This window comes from Alosa pseudoharengus, unplaced genomic scaffold (assembly GCF_046254945.1).
Source record: "Alosa pseudoharengus isolate Yale_2024_CS ecotype anadromous, Long Island Sound unplaced genomic scaffold, YU_APseudo_1.1 YU_APseudo_1.1_scf_4, whole genome shotgun sequence".
In the NCBI taxonomy this organism is placed as follows: domain Eukaryota; kingdom Metazoa; phylum Chordata; class Actinopteri; order Clupeiformes; family Clupeidae; genus Alosa; species Alosa pseudoharengus.
The window spans coordinates 33734885-33753963 of NW_027468774.1; the positions used below are offsets into that span (position 1 = coordinate 33734885).

General features: G+C 43.3%; 2 protein-coding genes across 2 annotated transcripts; both read left to right on the top strand.

Annotated features, from left to right (window-relative positions):
* Positions 1-1583: 1583 nt before the first annotated feature.
* Positions 1584-9740, top strand: ush1ga (Usher syndrome 1Ga (autosomal recessive)). The gene is made up of 3 exons (XM_076267031.1): positions 1584-1747; positions 7891-8338; positions 8916-9740. Exons 1-3 carry the CDS (start codon positions 1584-1586, stop codon positions 9738-9740), a joined length of 1437 nt encoding a protein of 478 aa, XP_076123146.1.
* A 3982-nt stretch (positions 9741-13722) lies between these two features.
* Positions 13723-19064, top strand: LOC143102911 (tripartite motif-containing protein 16-like protein). Its single transcript, XM_076266706.1, has 6 exons — positions 13723-14356; positions 16121-16216; positions 16993-17226; positions 17678-17849; positions 18165-18251; positions 18433-19064. The coding sequence occupies exons 1-6, from the start codon at positions 13781-13783 to the stop codon at positions 18972-18974; spliced, it is 1707 nt and encodes a 568-aa protein (XP_076122821.1). The 5' UTR covers positions 13723-13780; the 3' UTR covers positions 18975-19064.
* The last annotated feature ends 15 nt before the right edge of the window (positions 19065-19079 follow it).

Here is a 19079-nt window from a genome sequence, read left to right on the forward strand (position 1 = left end):
ACATACTTACAGCACACTGCCCCCACCTACCCACACACACACACACACAGTCACTGCTCCACTCCCCTCCCGCCCACACACACATCTTCACTGTCATCACTCACATACATCATACAGACAGTACTCTGCTTGCAATAGTAAGTCCCTTCACCATACTTGCAGTACACTCCCCCCCCCCCCCTCTCCCCTACATACAGCACATTATTTCATCAGGAAGCTTCTCCAACACACATCCCCAACATACTTACAGCACACTGACCACCCCCCCCCCCCCCCCCCCAATACACAGCACATTGTCTCATGAGGTAGCTTCTCCAACACACATATTGCACACTGCCCTCTCCCCACATACACAGCACACTATCCCATCTCCCCTGTCATCCCCCAACACACACACCAAGACCCCTGGCAGTTGGGTTAGCCCCTTGAGCCGTGGATCGGCCCAAGGTTTCTTCCTTGGTAAGGGAGTTTTTCCTTGCCCCTGTTGCTCTTGGGTGCTCCTTGTTGGTGCCCCCTGCCCAATCCCAATCCTCCCCCACCTTTCTTATGCAGCCCTTGCCACTTAATCTACTAAACCCCTCTTCTACTGCACTTTTTACCCCCCCCCCCCATAAATGCACAAATAGGCTGACACCAGACATAATTTCACTGCATTTCTTACTTCCAGTAACTATATGCATGTGACAATAAACTTCCTTGTATCCTTGTATCCTTGTATGTAGGCAACCATGAATATCTTCTACTGAAATAAAATACCACATTTTACACGTAGCCTAGGCCAGGTGTTCCCAAACTTTTCCACGACAAGGCCCCCCAAATACCACTAGGTTCTGGCTAAGGACCCTCTTGATGTGTTATTAAACCCATCGACAATACAACGGCAAATGTAAAAATACATTAAGCTAATCCTAATAATTATTTTAGCCACAAGCACTTCGCAATGGAGCATACAGTGTGTAAAAATTGTATTTGGGGCTTTCTGTTATATGAGAGCTATCACTCTACTATTATTCCCAGTCATTATCATGGGAAATATAATGTTCAGATATGCGTCACATTATTATAATGGCATTGTATAACTACCCTCATAGTAATAGGTATATTTTACATTTTTTAAATGTATTTATTTGTTGCTTTTATTTTTCCTTCCAACTTGCTGAGCCCCCCCTGGCACCCCCCTCGCGGCCCCCGCGGAAAACCACTGGCCTAGGCTATGTCCTACAGCCTCTCGGGAGGTATTGCTTAAATTTACACTAGGCTAAATATGGAATTCTCCACTGTTAAGGCCTATCCCAAATAGCCTATGACATCTGATTTCAGTTCAGACAGTGAATCTTCATTCTTGGTGTAGAGGGCTACTGGCAAGGTGCTGATCATGCTGAAACCACGCCTTCATTAGTGAGCATCCAGGGTGTCCATGGTAACCACGGGCGTGCTTCCTAGTTTGCTCGGCAGGCGCGATCTCGGGCATGCCGCTCGCGAGCAGAGGTGCGGGGCTTCTGCCCTAGCCCTTGAAGGTCTCTTTGAGTGAATGAATGCGATAACGGACAGCAGCATTATGGAGGTGAGGGAGCGATTACACCATGAATGACAAGTACCATAAGGCAGCTCGGGATGGCTACCTCGACCTGCTCAAAGAGGCCACACGGAAGGACCTCAATGCACCTGATGAAGATGGAATGACACCGACATTATGGGCAGCTTATCACGGCAATTTGGAAGCCCTACGATTAATTGTTGGAAGAGGGTGAGTTATTCAACAGTGCCACGTTGCACTGGAAGTGAAAGTTTTAGTTCTATAAGTGTTCAGCATGCATTGTTGTTTGTAGCAGTAACTTGCAAGACCGCAAAGACACCGCCTAGCATGCCAGCCGCTTAGAGAACGCCCTGTCACTATGCATAGTAGGCTATCGAATGTTAAAGCTAAGATTACGTAATGAGGTTGCATGAGTGGTAGGACGTGTGCATCCTGTTACCCAGATTTAGGTCAGATCAGATGCCATCTGATCACGTTTTGCTCGTGAGTGCTTTTTATACTTATTGTACCGCTATTTATTTTAAACACTCAATTCAAAGGAGTGAGGTTAGAAAAATACACAAATGTCAATATTAACTGTTATGTGGTTTATGCAGAGAGATAATGCGAAACCGCTTGGAAGCTCACTTGATCAAAGTCAGACTTGAAAAAAACCTCGGAAATGTATTCTTAAATAAACTAATAATGAATGTGAGGTTGTAAATATTTGCCTACATCTTCAAGTGAACATGTTAGGCCTATCTTTTGTTTATTTCTGTAGCTTACACATTGTAAGACAGCTACCTTTTCATTTTTTAAAGAGTTGGGTAGCCTACATTCTTTGTTCATTTGGTGTGTTGGTTTTCCTACTCTAAAGTTTTGAGTGTTTCCAAGGGATTCTGAGGACTTGCAATAATGTGGACACAAAGGCATTGTTCAAAAGCTTTCCAACTGACCTGGTTTTCCTCCCATGCTCATTATGACAGTGGTCAATTAACAGTTCCCACTTTGCTTTGGCAGGCAAATTGGTTGACAGGTCAGCTGGTACAGTAAGCCTCCGAGAGGCATGTAACATCACTTTTGTCAGTGCGCCATGCTCAACACTTTTAAACCAGTGATGCTGTACAGGTTCCAGTTAGTAACAAGTTAAGATAAAAGATTGAGTCTTTCAGTGTTCTAACTGAAGCCATGTGTCTTGTGTGATGACAAACATGAGTGGTATAATGCTCACCTGGCCCAGTTTTTATGCAAGAAAGCAATTTCAGTACCACTTTACTAAAACCTTAGCCTGGTCCCGCCCACCTAGATTTTCTTTCAGGAAGTCTGGAACACGTTCATAATAATTTCCCCCTGACAAAAAAATGTTGGGCCAATCAGCTACGAGAGGGGAAGACGAAAACAAAACTTATTGTGATAAACAGAAGCAGCAACACGTCAAAAAATACAGTTGGAAAAATGCAGAAACTTATTTACAGCAAAGGTTGACCCACATTGTTTCCTGTCTGGTGATGCTGTTTATTGTCAGTTTGTAACGTTTAAGCGAAGTAGGAAATAACATTAGGAATCTCTGATCAATGTGATTGGTAAGGCTGGACCAATGATTTCAAAGTAAATGCCCGTCACAATGCAAGTGTTGGAAACCCAATCGAGAGTCAACAGACTATTCACTTTGTGAATGAGTTTGGATTTTTCCTGGCTACTTAAACCTGGCATCCATAAAGCATCATAAACACGCTTCTAGAGGTTTATAAAGGATTATTCATAATTACTCTTAATGGTGGACAGAATTCAACTAATATCAACTAGGCTGTTTAGGCATACTTAAAGTGCTATGATGTATAAGTATAAGTATAAAAACACAGTGAAGTGAAGCACACACTAATCCCGGCGCAGTGAGCTGCCTGCAACAACAGCGGTGCTTGTCTGTATGCTACTGAGACCTTGAATTTCCCCTGGGGATCAATAAAGTATCTATCTATCTATCTATCTATCTATCTATCTACAGAGACGCGGTTTTTGACGGCCTGCTTATGGGCCAGACAGCTAACGGATCGTTAGGAAAGATTAGATGAATGTGATAATTTATGTTTGGGCCTTTTTTAGGCCTGAAATCGCTGATACAACCTTTAACTCTCTCACGGAGGTGGAAAACTCCTACCACATTGGTTATTTTGTTCCAAGTATTCACTTAACTAGCTGATCTTAATTAGCACAACTCTACCGGTAATTGGTATTACCTGTGTCAAGTGCACAGGCAAGGAAGGAATACTTTTTGGGGCTTGTCCACCTGCTCACTCAATTCTTAAAGGGAGGGGTTATGGAACTCATTGAATCATCAATACCTCTTTTTAGAACAGCCAATAAAAACAGAACACTAAAAAGGATTATGTCCTTATGATCTGACTCCACAATGCAGCACCACAGATAGTGCACAGTGTTTTCACATGTTTTCAAAAATAGTTGTCCAATATATACAAACTGCTTTCAAACAAATCTCAGGCTTTGGTAACAGGGTCTTTAAATGTTGTTAATTTACCTACAGTAATAGTCTTTATGGAGCCAATTGTGATGCCTTACAAACTCTGAATAATAGTTTGTGGGGATTATAATACAACATGATTCATGTTTTATGAGCACAGTCCTCTCCAGTTAGACATATGCCACTGTCACTATGGTACATGAATACTTTATAAACATTGACAAATGTTTTAAGTAATGCTTTATAGATACTGGCCTTAAAGTACGTGTTAGGCTACTGAGATTGTCCTTGGGTGACTGCAAGGGTAGATGCAATTTACTAGTTTGCAACCAAAGTACTTTAGCTTGCAGCAATTTTGGCTAAAAACAAATCAGAAAGCAGAAAGACACCATGGAAGAAAGACACCATGCATGTCTGAACCTTGTTCATATTGTTTAGAAATCTAAACCAGCCCCCGATGTCACCGAAGCCACAAGTGACAAGGACACTCATAAAGTTAAAATATATAACCAGTGGCTCTGCATTTTGGTTATCATAGACTGTCACAACTTAGTTATGATTATATGATGTCCTCAGTTCACTAATGGCCTCATCTTAAATGTCTTTAACTTACGTCTAACTGTCCTACAAACACATAATAAATATTTTACTCATCTGTATGCCAGCTTGGGCTATAACCATCAGACTTATAAAACAGGTGTAAAGGACATCTGCAAACTACTTTTAATTTTGTTAGCAGATGTCTGCAAAAGTTACGTCTACAAGTGTTCTTTGTAAAACCTGAACTGGATAGGAAAACCCATGCATATTGTACAAAGAGAAATTTGAATCAACCCCTGCTTAGAGCTGTGTTGTGCAATAGGTGTCAGATTGGTTTAGAACAGCCAGACAGTTAAATTGGTCTCCTCCATGTTTAAGCTAAATCCAGGGCTTAAAATTCATTTTTCAAAATGGGGGGGAATTCCCCCCTTAGGTTATTCATGTACGGGGATTTACACTATTTGGGGGGGAGGTCGATTCTGATACCAAGTCAAGAATTGCGATTTCGATACTTCTTCGATACTTTTTTAAAAAAGTGTTTGATTTTGGGGCCCCCACCACCCTGACGTCATCAGTAATATATACTGTAGTGGGAGACAATCTTTCTGGGATCAAGTGTTGACGTGACCTGAGCTAGCAGGATAGTTACCAAGGAGCTCTTTCCAGATGTAAAAGTTTGCCATGGTTGCGTAGCCTATTTGCGCAAAGTGGTTCTCTCTCTCTCTCTCTCTCTCCGTGTGTGTGTGTCTGCGTCTGCATGAGGCTGATGATGATGTTCAATTCAACTCGGTAGTTGATCCGTCCGGTCAGCACCGCATTCACGCCACTTCATGATTATATTAACGTCATCAGACAGGCTGTAAAAGTGTTTGCGGGAATTTCTCGCATTATGATGGCTAGAGTAGGGGACTTGAACAAATTATGCACAATACCCGCCGCAGTGAAATTTAAGCCCTGTAAATCTATCTCGTTCTACGCTGTAAAGTACGTTGAACCCTTTGCAATTAGCTGCAGTCTAACATCGCAGGCACACACACACACACACACACACACACACACACACACACACACACACAATGCAATGATAAATAATATACCCCTTGTTCTATACATGAGAGAATTCTAAAATGAATCAAGCTGTACAGTTAGGCTTGCAATGACGCTTTGCAGTTAGGATGTGGCGTGCACATGCACAGCCACACATCCCAACCACATTGTATTCATTAACAGTGAAGTATTAACACAGTATTAGCATAACAGTGGGAGCACACTCAGCAGCTCTTTTAGCAACAGACTGCTGCACCCATCTTATAAGAAGGAACGTTTCTGCAGGTCTTTCATTTTCTGTAATACCACTGTCATGAAGCACTGCACTGCTATTAATTAGGCTCTTTCAGCAATTTATTTTAATTCTTATATTGTTATCTGCTATTTATTCTTATTATTGCTGGATCCATCTTCCCTGGCTGTTGTAACAAGTAAATTTCCCCACTGTGAGATTATCTTTTCTTATCTTATCTTATTTTGATGTGAAACCCTTTCTTTGTAGAGCGTGAGAATCCCTGGAACCAGCAACTCAGGACATATTTATTGCAGGGCTTATTCATTGATGTTTATAGTGGAAGCTGTCTGGGGATGTTACGGTCGTTGTTACAATATTTGAGAACACTTAAGGGCAGTAAATCACTTTTACATAATCCAATTTCTGTTTTCATAACTACATTTGCAGCCTGGAAAGCTAATTGTGCGGGTCTACTCTTTGTTCAGTAGATGCTAGTGTTTATGCTAATTTTGACTTTTAGCTGTTCATGTTGCCAGGGAAGGTTGGTATCTGTGTGCAGATGTTACCCTGGACCAGGTGTGGATCTCTGCCGAGCAGGTGTTGGGTTCTCCTGCAGATGCTGGAGCCTGTGGCACCACCGCAGACAGCTCTCTGTCTCTCTTCCAACGGTGACGCGCTCAGGGCTCCCCATAAATAATGCACCAGTGGCCTCTAAAGCTTCACCTGCGGCACATGAAATATTGATGAGTCCTGCTGGAGGAGTCAGGCTCCAGCAGCATTCTAAGGCTTCACTTGAGCCTATTTATAGGCCTTTGGGCCTGGGTCTTACGTAAGCAGGAAATGGTAGATGTTGAAGTAGGTGTGTTTGTATGTGTATATGTACAGTATATGTATGTGTATGTGTTAGTTAGATCTAAGGTGTGATGGCGTATGAGTTTGTGGATATGCACATGTGCCGGTGAGGTGATGTCAGAATTAAAGGTTAGGTGTCAAGTCAAGCCATGGTCCTATGAACCCAGAAATTCAGTGACATTATTGTGCTGTTCACTGGTGCAGCTCATGTGGTATTCCCTGCAACTCTACACTGACGACACTTGTGAGCAGGGGATCAGGTTATGCACCTGCACCAACTGAACAGGGGCAGAGGTGACCCTCAGGGCAGACCTGTTCAGATATAGGGAAAAGTAAGAAGAAAGGTGTGTGTGTGTGTGTGTCTGTGTGTGTGTGTATGTCTGTGTGTGTGTGTGTGCGTGTGCGCGTGCGCGTGTGCGCGTGTGTGTGTCTGTGTTGGGAGTTGTCACGCGTGAGGAAGAACGATTTTAGTCAGAGCATAAAGGGTTTTTGAATCATTTAGGTACAATGCTTGTTTGGGACTGTAGTAAAACTGTTGTAAAACATATTTTACAGTACCTTTGGCACAGAGACACCCAAACAACCTCGTCATTCTCCATTTATCACTGTGTCCTCATGCATGGCTTGCGCATGGTTGGGATTAATTATTTACACTTGTCTGGCTGTATGTCTATACATGTGTGCATAATTACATCACAATTAAACACTTAATCGAGATGAATGACCAACTGAACAAGAAGACCATTGTTCTGTCTGGTGGGAATAAGGTGTGCCCAAATGGTGGATGATCATCAACACCATCAAAAAGAAATATGATGCTAATGCACTTTCATAATTTAAAGTTACACTATGGAATAATTTTCCATTTTTGTTTTTATTAGGCATTGTATGATGCCTTTATGAGGCAACTAGTTTTGATCAACATAAATGTCGAGTCACATTGGGGGTGCGGAGGCAGAAAAAAAAAATGTGAAAAGAATATCAGACAAAACATGCAAACAACGGATACGATAATAAAAGGAAAATGTTTTATTAGCTAGTTTTGCAACTTGCATAGTGCTGCTTTAACTGGTATTGCACCCAAGACAGTCACACACATTTCCAGAAGAAAACCTTGGAAAAACAGCAAAACAGACAACCTAGACATCATGTCTTTAGATTCCAAGAGTAAAAATATGTGAATTTACTAATGGCTCTGCCTTTCTTCCTTATTGTTGCCAGAGGAAACCCTGATAAATGTGACATATGGGGAAATACCCCACTCCACCTGGCAGCTGCCAACGGCCACCAGAACTCCCTGTCCTTCCTGGTGTCATTTGGTGCAAACATCTGGTGCCTGGACAACGACTACCACACCCCACTGGACATGGCTGCCACCAAGAACCACATGGACTGCGTGCGCTACCTGGACTCCATCGCTGCCAAGCAGACGGCCCTCAACCCCAAGCTGGTGGGCAAGCTGAAGAACCGGGCGTTCAACGACGCCGAGCGCCGCATCAAGGACTGCGTCAAGATGCAGAGGAAGCACCACCGGCGCATGGAGCGCAAGTTCCAGAGGGAGGCGCCGGAGGCCTCGATGTCCGACGTCATGAGCTTCTCCAGCTACACGGGCAGCAGCGTCAGCCGGAAACTCCTCAACACTGCCACCATTAGCGTGCCATACTCCCAGGTCTGACGGCACTGCAGGTCTACTACACCCACACAACAAACACAAATGACCATGCACACCCATCTCAACACACACACACGCTCCTCCATACACTAGTGTGGAAGTAGAGAGTTAGACAGTGCAGTAAGACACCTAGAGGTATTTGTGCTTTGTGTATTTGACTGGTGTTGAGGTGTTACCATCAGGAACTTTTTAGATATAGACTGCACTGCATACGTCTGGAGGGACCAAAAAATATTTTAAATACCTAGTGGATAGACTGAATGATCATGCCATATGCATAGTGTTACTGTTAATAGATTATATAGACCTTTTCAATTGCAATAAGAAACATGTGCGTTCCTAGTGGCATTTCTGGTGGCACAGAAAACAATGTTGAGCTTATGGTAACTTGGGGACAAACAAAAATGTAAAGTTTTAAAGTAGGCATTCATTTCAAAGTATCTTTGTTGGTTTTGAATGTTTCAATCGGAAATCCTCTAGAAACAGATTGAAAGGGTCTATATTTAGCACACCGTACATTCTAAGCTGTCATATCTGCCTAATGTCTGATGTCTGATCTTCACTCTCCTCTCAGGCTACTCTTCACGCCACAACCAGAGGTAAAACCAAGATCCAGAAGAAGCTTGAGAAGAAGAAGCAGGGTGACGGGACTTTCAAGATCTACGAGGACAGCCGCAAGAGCGTCCGCTCCCTGTCCGGCCTCCAGCTGGGCAACGACGTCATGTTCCTGAAGCAGGGCACGTATGTGAACCCGCGGGACCGCACGCGCCGCAATATCCGCCACATGTTCCCCTCCGACAACGAGGACGCCATCTCCCGTGCCATCAGCGAGCCGGACCTGCACGGCCCCGACATCGACCACTCGGAGGTCAGCACCGACTCTGGCCACGACTCGCTCTTCAACCGGCCAGGCCTCGGCACCATGGTATTCCGCCGCAACTACGTCAGCGGCGGCCTGTTCGACATCGGCGTGCGCGACGAAAGCAGCCTGGCGGACCTGGAGGAGGCCACGGCGGCGTTCCCCCCCGCCAACGTGCGCCTGCGCAGCCGGCTGCAGCGCTCGCCCAGCGTGGGCGAGGACAGCATCGGCAGCGCCCGCAGCCTGCAGCAGCGCAACGCCGACGACCTGCCCTGGGACGAGCAGGAGCTGGGACTGGACGACGATGACGAGCCCGAGAGCAACCCACTGGAGGTCTTCCTGGCTGCCCAGTTCATGAACGAGTTCATGCCCATCCTGCGGAGGGAGAAAATCGATCTGCAGGCCCTGCTGCTCTGCTCCGACGCTGACCTGAAGGGCATCCACATCCCGCTGGGGCCCCGCAAGAAGATGATGGACGCCTGCAAGAGACACGTGGAGACCATCGAGGACCCGGAGGCTATGGTGGACACAGCACTGTGAGTTAAGACATGATGTCTCACAAAGAGCCAGTAGCTGCTTTGTCAAATTCAACCTTGCAGTACATTATATAAAAGGCTTTCAGTACATGCATCTGCATGTAGTTTTATCACAGTTATATGTGAAACTTTATTAACATTATTTAACTTCAAAATATGTGAATTATTAAACCAACTGTCCTCATTGACTAGTTACCTTTGATCACATTCATCATTATTGGACTACAATTTTCTCTGTAATTTTTCCTCATGGCCTGTTGCGTACTGTCAGCCATTATAAGGAAAATAAGGTGGTGTAAGTTAACATAATACTAGAAATGCTTAATGAAAGATGATTAGTCCAATATCCAGAAAGCTACTTTGTATTGTAAGTGGTGGAATCATGTATAAGGTAGGCCCAGAGCCGTATATAGAGACATACACTACTAGTCAAAAAGTTTGGACACACACTTATTTGTAGTTTTTTATTTGATTCCTTTTTTCCTACAACATCCAAAGTATGACAAAAGACAAAGGTCTCTAAAAATATATTATTTATTTTCAATTAAAATCAGTGAAAGACAAGCAGCTAACAAATGCTCACAATGTATGGGAAATCCATCAAGGCTGTTGGAAATCCATTCCAGCTGACTATATAAAGTTGGTTGAGAGATTGAGCAAAATATCTGTACCTTGAAGAATTGAAAATATTGAAAATGTAGCTTTTTTTACAATAAAAACCACCTACTCAGATCAATAAAGATAAAGAAAGAAAAACATAAATTTGAGAGTTGGTGTGTCCAAACTTTTGACTAGTAGTGCACATATGATTCATAAATCATTTAGGACATTCACCTTTGACATAATGGCTTCTTTTATATGTAGCATGACTCTTGTGAACATGCATGTGCTTACTTTATGTCACACTGTCTACATTTCTGTTTTTTTTTTGTTTTGTTCAGCTAACACATGGTGCATCCCCAAAAAGCATGGTGGCAGACAAATGTTGAAGAATACTGATGAGGCTGCCAGTCAATGAAGGCCAAATAGACACCCTGGGTAAAAGAGTGAAAATAACTCGGTAACACTTTACTTTAGGTTTCTACATAAGAGTGACATGACACTGTCATAACCCTGACCCTAACTTGTCATGACAAAAACCGAATGACACTTGACAGAAATGGGTGACAGAAGCGTTTAAAGTAAAGTGTAACCAATAACTCTCTGAAGTGATTTGGAGGGTTGTATAGATTTGGCCCCACTGAGGAGCTTCAGTGTTTTAATGAAAATGTGCTTTCATATGGCAAGCTTGGAGTCAGCTGTGAAAGTCAATGTGATACTTCTGACGGGCTGACTTATGTGCAGGTGTTAATGCCAACCCATTTGAACATGAATTGACTTTTATTTTTGGGACCAGATTCGCTTGTACTATAAGAGTTAGGATAATTAGTGTATCCAGATTGATTCAATGAACTATTCAGCAGTGTCTGCATTTGTGTCACCTAGTGCAGTTATTTCTACCTCCACTGACACCTTACAATTACTTGACATGACATGAGTGCAGGTGGGATTGTGACTGGTGTCTCCTTTACTTGAGCATGCCATAGTCGTCGCCTAAGCCTAGTGTACATGCTAGTGTCTCTGTCCCTGTAGTAGTGTCAGTTTGTGGAGGATTTTTTGGTAGGGGGAATAAGCATGGTCTATCTCACAAGTATCTCACAATCTGCCAAGTACATAGACTAACAGAAAATCCTTTGTGACACACCAGTTCCTGTATTATGACATTGAACTTCAGTCTTTAGGCTTTTTGAAGACAGGAACCTGTACATCCATGCAGTAACTGAGAAGGATTGATATAAGAGGAGAGGAAAGTATGTGGTCATCTATCTCTCTCTCTCTTTCTCTCTGCCCTTTCAATGACCTGTGGCTCCCCCTTCTGGACATTGTGCAGTGTGCAACTCAACTGATATAGTGCTTAGCACCAAGCCTCTCTAGAGTGCTGTGATTCCCATACACATAACAGTTGAAAGGAGACACTACATGTCAATCTACTATGAATTATAAACCATTATAAACAACTTGCCATGCCATGTGTAGAAAACAGAATAAGGTGTTCATCATCAAGATGTTTTATTATGTGGATTAGTGAAGAGCATGACCAGTGTACCTGAATTCAAATATTTTCATTTGAACTTGCGGTCACTAACAACTGTTAGTAATACCGGTATATAGCCTGTTAATATTTACAAACCATATTTCATTACTTTGCACCATTATCTGGTGTGAGGGTGACAGTATGGCGGTAATGTTCAATGATAGCCCACTCACTGAAACACTTTCTGTAGACATAAAAGGTTACTAAAGTAGATTGTCAGCACAACAATGTTACCTAGAATTAACAAAGTTTTGTTACTTTAATTTCCTCTTTATTCGTGATCACTTTGGTTGTAATGGTGGTTTTGTAATGGTGTCATATCTGGGTGGAATTATAGTGACTTTGACTAAAAGCTAATAGGCTGATCACAATCATTACACTGTAATAATATGCCAAAATCATTGTAGGTGGAATGAGCTAGCAGTGCCACCGTTTTAGGCACCAATGCGAAGCAGGGGAATAAGTGATCTACTGCAACTCTCTTTGAAATGGATTCGTCATCCTTTTCAGGATAACTTTTCATTCCCAGACCTTTGGCGAATCACGTAAAGGAGAAAGCTTCTAAAGTGTCAGTTTTAGTTAGGGCGTAGTAGTACTCTCTCAAGTGCCCACTACTCAATACACAATACTCATTGTACTCAGGCCTTGCTTTTTTGTACTAAGCCAGAAATAAGCCCTTTTCATTCCACTGAGAAGGAAGTCCACCCAGTTTGCATGCGAACATCAGACACAGTTGACCCGCCAGTCTTGGTGTTTGTTTGTTTTCTGTAGTTCATTAACAGCCTAAAAAGCCTTCTATATTTACATGGTGTCTGTCATGGTCTCTGCTATGTGCAGTTATTTGAGTGTAATGTAGCATTTTACCGCGCAATGTAACACATCGCAATGGCCTGTTGCTTTAGAAGCATTTGTAAACAAACAAACAACTTGTTAAAGATGGTTTATGTAAATGAGATTCTCTGTAAATAGTTGTATTTATGATATATGTATTTTTGTATTCCAATACTAAGAGATATTGTAACATGACCAATTAATTGCACAAATAAAAACCCACACATTCAAAAGTTGTTGTGTGTGTGTGTGTGTGTGTGTGTTTTGGTGGGGTGTTTAACTATGTGCATTTTGCCACATGTAATCTAAAGGAAACAGGGTCTATCCTGTCAAACATAATTTCACCACCAGCACTATCAAGACTGAGGTCCTCATATCTCCAGCGCAGTAAAAAAGAAACATATTTTCTCATGTTTACAATAGAATCATGTATGCTCCTCTCTATCCCAAGTAGTAATACCTGTTTCACTGTATACAAACACCATCACTCATTGATATGACCATCAATCATTTATTTGTTTATGTGTTATACTGTATCTTACGCTATGAGATAGAGAGAGAGATAGAGAGAACATGAAGCCCACTCCATATGTATGAGCCAAGCCCTATGTCTAGATGGACAACAGCTCATACTACTCTAATTAGGCACAGGTTAAGCCATCTGAAGTTAATCTTGTATCACTATCAGGATCATGGGTATGTTAGTCAGTATCTTTAGCATTGGGTCAATTATCACAAGTGTCCAATAGAAGACTGTAGGTGAACAGCCTTGCCTGAAAGAAAAACAACAACAGCTAAAGCTTCAATTGGTTAGGGGGATAGAAAATCATTTTGGAAAACTTTCACAAGACGCTTTCTTTCATCTTCACAAGCTCTCCTAGACAGTAGGGATGGGGAGGAGTCTAGCAGAGAGGGACCGGTCACCCTCAGTCTCCCCAGGAAGGGCTGGCCTGGGCCAGGGCTCTTCATGTTGCTTTGCTGTGCGTGTGAGGGCTGCATTCCCAGCAGAGTTTCTCACATTGTCCCACATAGAGTGGAACTGCAGCTGTAGGCAAGAGAGGGACCACATCCGTCACAGCATGGATGATGGAGAGAGTTCGACAACAATGGACCAACAAAACAGCCTAAAGAAAGAAGAAATGGGAGAGAATTTAAACCGTGTTGACAAGGACTGTCTAGCTCAGATGAATGGCAGTGTGAGTGAAGGAGACCAGTTGAAGACAGATGAGGAGTTTGGTAACACTTGCTACTGTAAAAGAGCTAACGCTAACAGTGGTGACCAGTTAGACTGTAACGGTGGAGACTGTAATGACCCTTACAGGACTCTGAACCATGGCGCACAAGAGCAGAGCGCAGAGGACGTGCCGTGTGACTCCTGCATCGAGAGCCCCCGGCGGGCAGTGAAGTCGTGCCTCACCTGTCTGGTGTCGTACTGCGAGGCGCACCTGCGGCCTCACCTGGAGAGCCGGCGCTTCCAGAGTCACCGGCTGGTGCCGCCGCAGAAGGACCTGGAGCTGCGCGGCTGCCCTGAGCACGGGCTGCCTCTGGAGCTGTACTGCTGCACCGACGCCCGCTGCCTATGCCACGCCTGCAGGGAGCAGGGCCACCGAGAACACCACACCCTGCCTGTGGGGGAGGCCCGCAGACTGACCCAGGTACCACGCACCTCACCCCATACCGCCTACACATGAGGGAATATACCGTACATCACAAAGCCAACACAGGAGCTCACACTCAAAAGGTAAAAACACTGTAAATAACAGCATGTCATTTGTTAAGCCATTAAATAATTCTCCTGAGTGGATTACTTGGCCTCTTCAGTATTTTTTACCTTTCAAGTGTGAGCTTCAGTGTTGGTTTAGTGATTTGCATGGTGTTTTTTCATTCTTGGATAACTTCATTGGAATACCTTATATGTCCATAGATCCATAAATGGAAATACACACAGGACCTTACCTAAGTTTGTACCTACATAGACTGTAACCATATTTTAATATAAATGCTTTTACCTACTGTATAGCAACATGTAAGGATCCTAAATCCCAGGCTGATGATCCTTTCAATCATATGTGGACTTTTGATCAGCTACTAAGTGTGGGCCTATTGTGGGCCTACTGCTTGTCACATGTCCACAGTAGCAGTTAACTACAGTAGGAACAGAAAATGTAATCAAATGTATACCTTGTCGATTGATTCACTATCACTACAACAATGGTCTCAGTTTCATCAACAACTCATCATGTGATCCCTATCAATGTAACCAATCACAAACTGAACGCCCACACCCCAGGTGTGTAGACATCCTCTGAGCTGGGTATACTGGACTTGTTCATTCTCTGATTGTTTTGTATGATCTCTCAAAGTATTCTTTTAGCCTATTTTTAACTTCACATTATTCATTCTAGATGGACTCTTATATTTGGATGAATAACTTGTACCTCACAAATAAATTGTTATGCTCTGATCCGCATAGCGTTTATATGTTTATTGACCAGTGTAGCAGTCTAGGTAACGGTGTTAGCATAATGAATGGCATTGGCTAGGATTATTTATCGCCTCCGTAGAAGCTAAATCAGTTGGAAGTGGCAAGATATAGAACTGACTCACTATTGAACTGACTATTGTACTATGCAGCGGTGGACAGTTTGCCAGGGGTGGTCTAGATTGCTAACTGATCAAATGCACTTCCTGTTAATCAGATGTAGTCTATCTTTTAATTATTCTACTTTGCATATTTTATGTTTTCTTATGTATATATATATATATATATATATATATATAGTGTACTTTAGGCTACTTTTAAACTATTTTTCCAACTATTGGCCTTTAATGGTTTTTATTGACTATTATTCTTTGTTTTTGTTTATGTAAAGAACATCAAATCACCCCTGTGTATGAAATGTGCTATATAAATAAACTGACTTGATCATTGATCCCATGGGAAATTCTTTCCCTGCATTTTACCCATCTATTGTTAGGGAACACACACACACACACACACACACACACACACACAGTGGGAAGTGAACCCAGTGTATGATATGTGTGTGTGCATGTGTTTATCTCAGACTCTTGCATTCTGTATCCAACCTGTTGGGAATCAAATGCAGGCTTGGTTCAGTTAAACAAATGATTGCTGGCAGTTGTTTATTTTTTCTCAGTTGTGGTACTGAAGTAATCCCCTGTGTCGGGAAAGATAAGTGATCACACAAGCAGGATAGATGGTGGGAACATATTTGGAATGGAGGGAAGCAACAAAGGCATTTGTTGGGAGTTTTTTTTTTCAATGTGAGCCCCACATATGGGCCTGTTTAAAAGAATATATTTGTGTGTGCGTCCGTGCGTGTGTGTGTGTGTGCGTACGTGCGTGTGTGTGTGTGTGTGCGTACGTGCATGTGTGTGTGTGTTTTCATCTAAAGGCAGAGCTGCAGAGGAAGAGGAGAGAAATGTTGAAAGCAGTCTCCACAGCAGAGGACGCCATCACCAGTCTACAACACAACACCGCCTCAGCAGAGGTATATGGCGGTCCTAACATTAGCATACACCAAGAACATAGACTAGGCCAACATAACCTGCATCTTACTAATGTAGCACCATGCAGTGTCCTTCACACAAAGATTGTTAAGGCGGAGCAAGATACTTCGTCGTAGTTCATGTCTATGAGCGCGAAATGGGGATCGAATCCTGTCTGCATAAAGAGGCGTGTCGATGACGTATTGATGAGCGTACGTTGCAAACCGCCAACAGCAGCGGCATAAATAACGGCGCACACCTGATATAAAGTCGATTTTCTCCAGACTGGAATGCTCAAAAATGCTAAAAATTTACCTGAAATGTTCACAAGGGTTTGAGGATCATGAAAACGTTCCCAAAATTCACATTCCTAACTCTATAGAACTAAGACCTTAGCATATGTGGTAAAATTCTGAGCTATGCCCATAGACTTCAATGGAGCAGTCGCTGCCTCTGCTCTGCATAAAGGGGGATTTTGACCCCCCCCTCGTGCGATCCGGGTTCCCGGAAGTGGCTCCTGATGAAGTATCTTGCTCCGCCTTAACAATCTTTGCTTCACATACAGGGACACACAGCAAACCAAAGATTCTAGAGCACTGTTCTAGAATCTTTGCTGCAAACACTTTATGGCCTATCTGTCTGCAATGTGTTATTTGTGTGGCCAAGACATGTACATGAATATGTAGGAAGTCTACATTTTATTGCTAGTTCATTCATTAATTTCTTTGTTATGTATAAAGTATCTTCACTGGTCATGTTGTGGAACCTGTCCTTACAGAGCTCAGTGATGGGCCTGCACATGATATTGGCGCAGCAGTTCTCCCATCTGCATGAGGCGGTGGAGAGGGCCAGGGAGGAGGTGCGGGAGGTGCTGGACGGGGAGCTGAAGCATGTGGCGTGCCAGGTGGACGGCATACAGGCACACCTGCACCTGAAGATATGCCAGCTAAAGAGGACCCTCGTCTTGGGGGAGAAGTTCAGCAACAGCAAAAATGATGTGGACTTCATGCAGGTCAATGTGGTTATTTGTTATGACACAAATAGTAATTACAGCAAATATTATGTTTTTTTTATGTATTTAATTTAGTTTCTTTCACTATTTGCTATTCACTATTATTATGTCAAATTATCAGTTCCTGTGGCAGGAACCACTCCTGCCTACACCTTAGAGTCAGGCAAACATGGGAGATCAATGCAGTACGTGACTAGACAGAGCTCATCTTATCTTTGTACCTGCCAGTTATTCTGCTGTCAGCTATCTGAAGCTCAGTCTTCTAATATTGTTATGAGAACAACACAGCCAGCATTTACTATAAGCAACTATTTATCTCTTGTACCAGAGAGACATGACCTTGTTATTCAACCTGTGAGTTTGCATACATACAGAATACAGCCATACACACAGTGCGATGTATATTCTCTTGGGTTGTGAGCTGGGCTTGTATTCTGTCCTATCCCTACAGGAGTACTGTGAGTGGCTAAAGGACCCGGTGGACACTGATTTACCTGAAGTTTATATCAGTCTGCCCGACCGGCTCAGCCCCTTCAGACAGACCCTCCTGGACACCACACAGGAGCTGTGTGAACAGCTGCTGGCCACCTACAGACATCAGCTCACTCACCTGTGCCAAAGAGGTGAGCGTGGCACGGCATCTGGTCAGCCATTCAGAGCAAATTGCACATTGTAGAAAATACATGGCCAGATTCATCAATGCTGACCTGAGTGTGGCCACTAGTGGGCAGCATCTGGTCAGCCATACAGAAACAAAATCATACATTATAAAAAAAACACATTACAAGATTCATCACATATCTCCAAAGCATTATTTGATCAATTATTATACAGTGTGTGATAATTGTTGCAGTCAACAATCCAGTAGTGACATGTTTTATTTCCATGTCAAGCTGTGCCTTTGCAGTACAATCACAGTCTTTGAAACACTGTTACAGAGGGATTGGGTTTTAACACTGCTATCCAGTCATCAGACCTCAGTGCCCAAGAACCTGAGCCAGTGACTCACAGTGACTTCCTGAGATGTGAGGAACTCTTTTGAATCTTATAAATACTGAAATATGTAGATTTAGGGTTTATGAATTATTGTTTTATAGGCAGACAATAAGTAATGAGTTATAAAATAATTAGAAAATAAGATTTTAGAACTGATTACATATTCATCTAGATTCACCAACTGACCAATGCTGTGTATGCTTCACACAGATGCGACCAGTCTAACGTTCAACATCGACTCAGCGCACCAGTTCCTGAGGCTGACTGAGGGGAATACGCGGGTGACCAACACCACCCCCTGGCAGCACTGCTACCCGGAGCACCCCGAGCGTTTCGAGCACTGGCGTCAGGTCCTGGCATGCGACAGCCTCTTCCTGGGCCGCCACTACTTCGAGGTGGAGCTGAGTGGCGAGGGAGCGTACGTGGGTCTCACCTACAAAAGCATCAAGCGGAAGAGCGCTGACCGCAGTGGCTGCATCACCGGCAACACCTTCTCCTGGAGCCTGGGCCGACGCAGACGCGGGCTCTCCTGCTGGCATGCAGGCGAGGAGATCTGCCTGCAGGGGGAGCCCTTGAGCCAAGTCGGGGTGTATGTTGATTATCAGGCCGGTGTTGTAGCCTTCTACGGTGTGGCAGGGTCTATGACACAGTTGCATAAATACAGCGCACGGTTCTTGGGGCCACTGTATCCAGCCTTCTGGCTCTCAAAGAAGGATGATGTCATTTGTCTCCCGAGCCTAGTTGAGAACTGATCAAAAGTTTAGAGGCAGTAAGCAAGGCATGTTTGACCAAATCACAAATGTAAGAAATCACAAATCACACATTGCCTGTTTCTATCTTCTTTACTTTCAGCAAAT

What these genes read in the sequence shown, in the direction of transcription:
- ush1ga (XM_076267031.1), top strand. Translation starts at nt 1,584, where the DNA reads ATGAATGACAAGTACCATAAGGCAGCTCGGGATGGCTACCTCGACCTG. An exon ending in CGATTAATTGTTGGAAGAGG is followed by an intron (nt 1,748 to 7,890) that starts GTGAGTTATTCA and finishes TATTGTTGCCAG; the next exon opens with AGGAAACCCTGATAAATGTG. An exon ending in TTAGCGTGCCATACTCCCAG is followed by an intron (nt 8,339 to 8,915) that starts GTCTGACGGCAC and finishes CTCTCCTCTCAG; the next exon opens with GCTACTCTTCACGCCACAAC.
- LOC143102911 (XM_076266706.1), top strand. Translation starts at nt 13,781, where the DNA reads ATGGATGATGGAGAGAGTTCGACAACAATGGACCAACAAAACAGCCTA. An exon ending in AGGCCCGCAGACTGACCCAG is followed by an intron (nt 14,357 to 16,120) that starts GTACCACGCACC and finishes TTTCATCTAAAG; the next exon opens with GCAGAGCTGCAGAGGAAGAG. An exon ending in ACAACACCGCCTCAGCAGAG is followed by an intron (nt 16,217 to 16,992) that starts GTATATGGCGGT and finishes CTGTCCTTACAG; the next exon opens with AGCTCAGTGATGGGCCTGCA.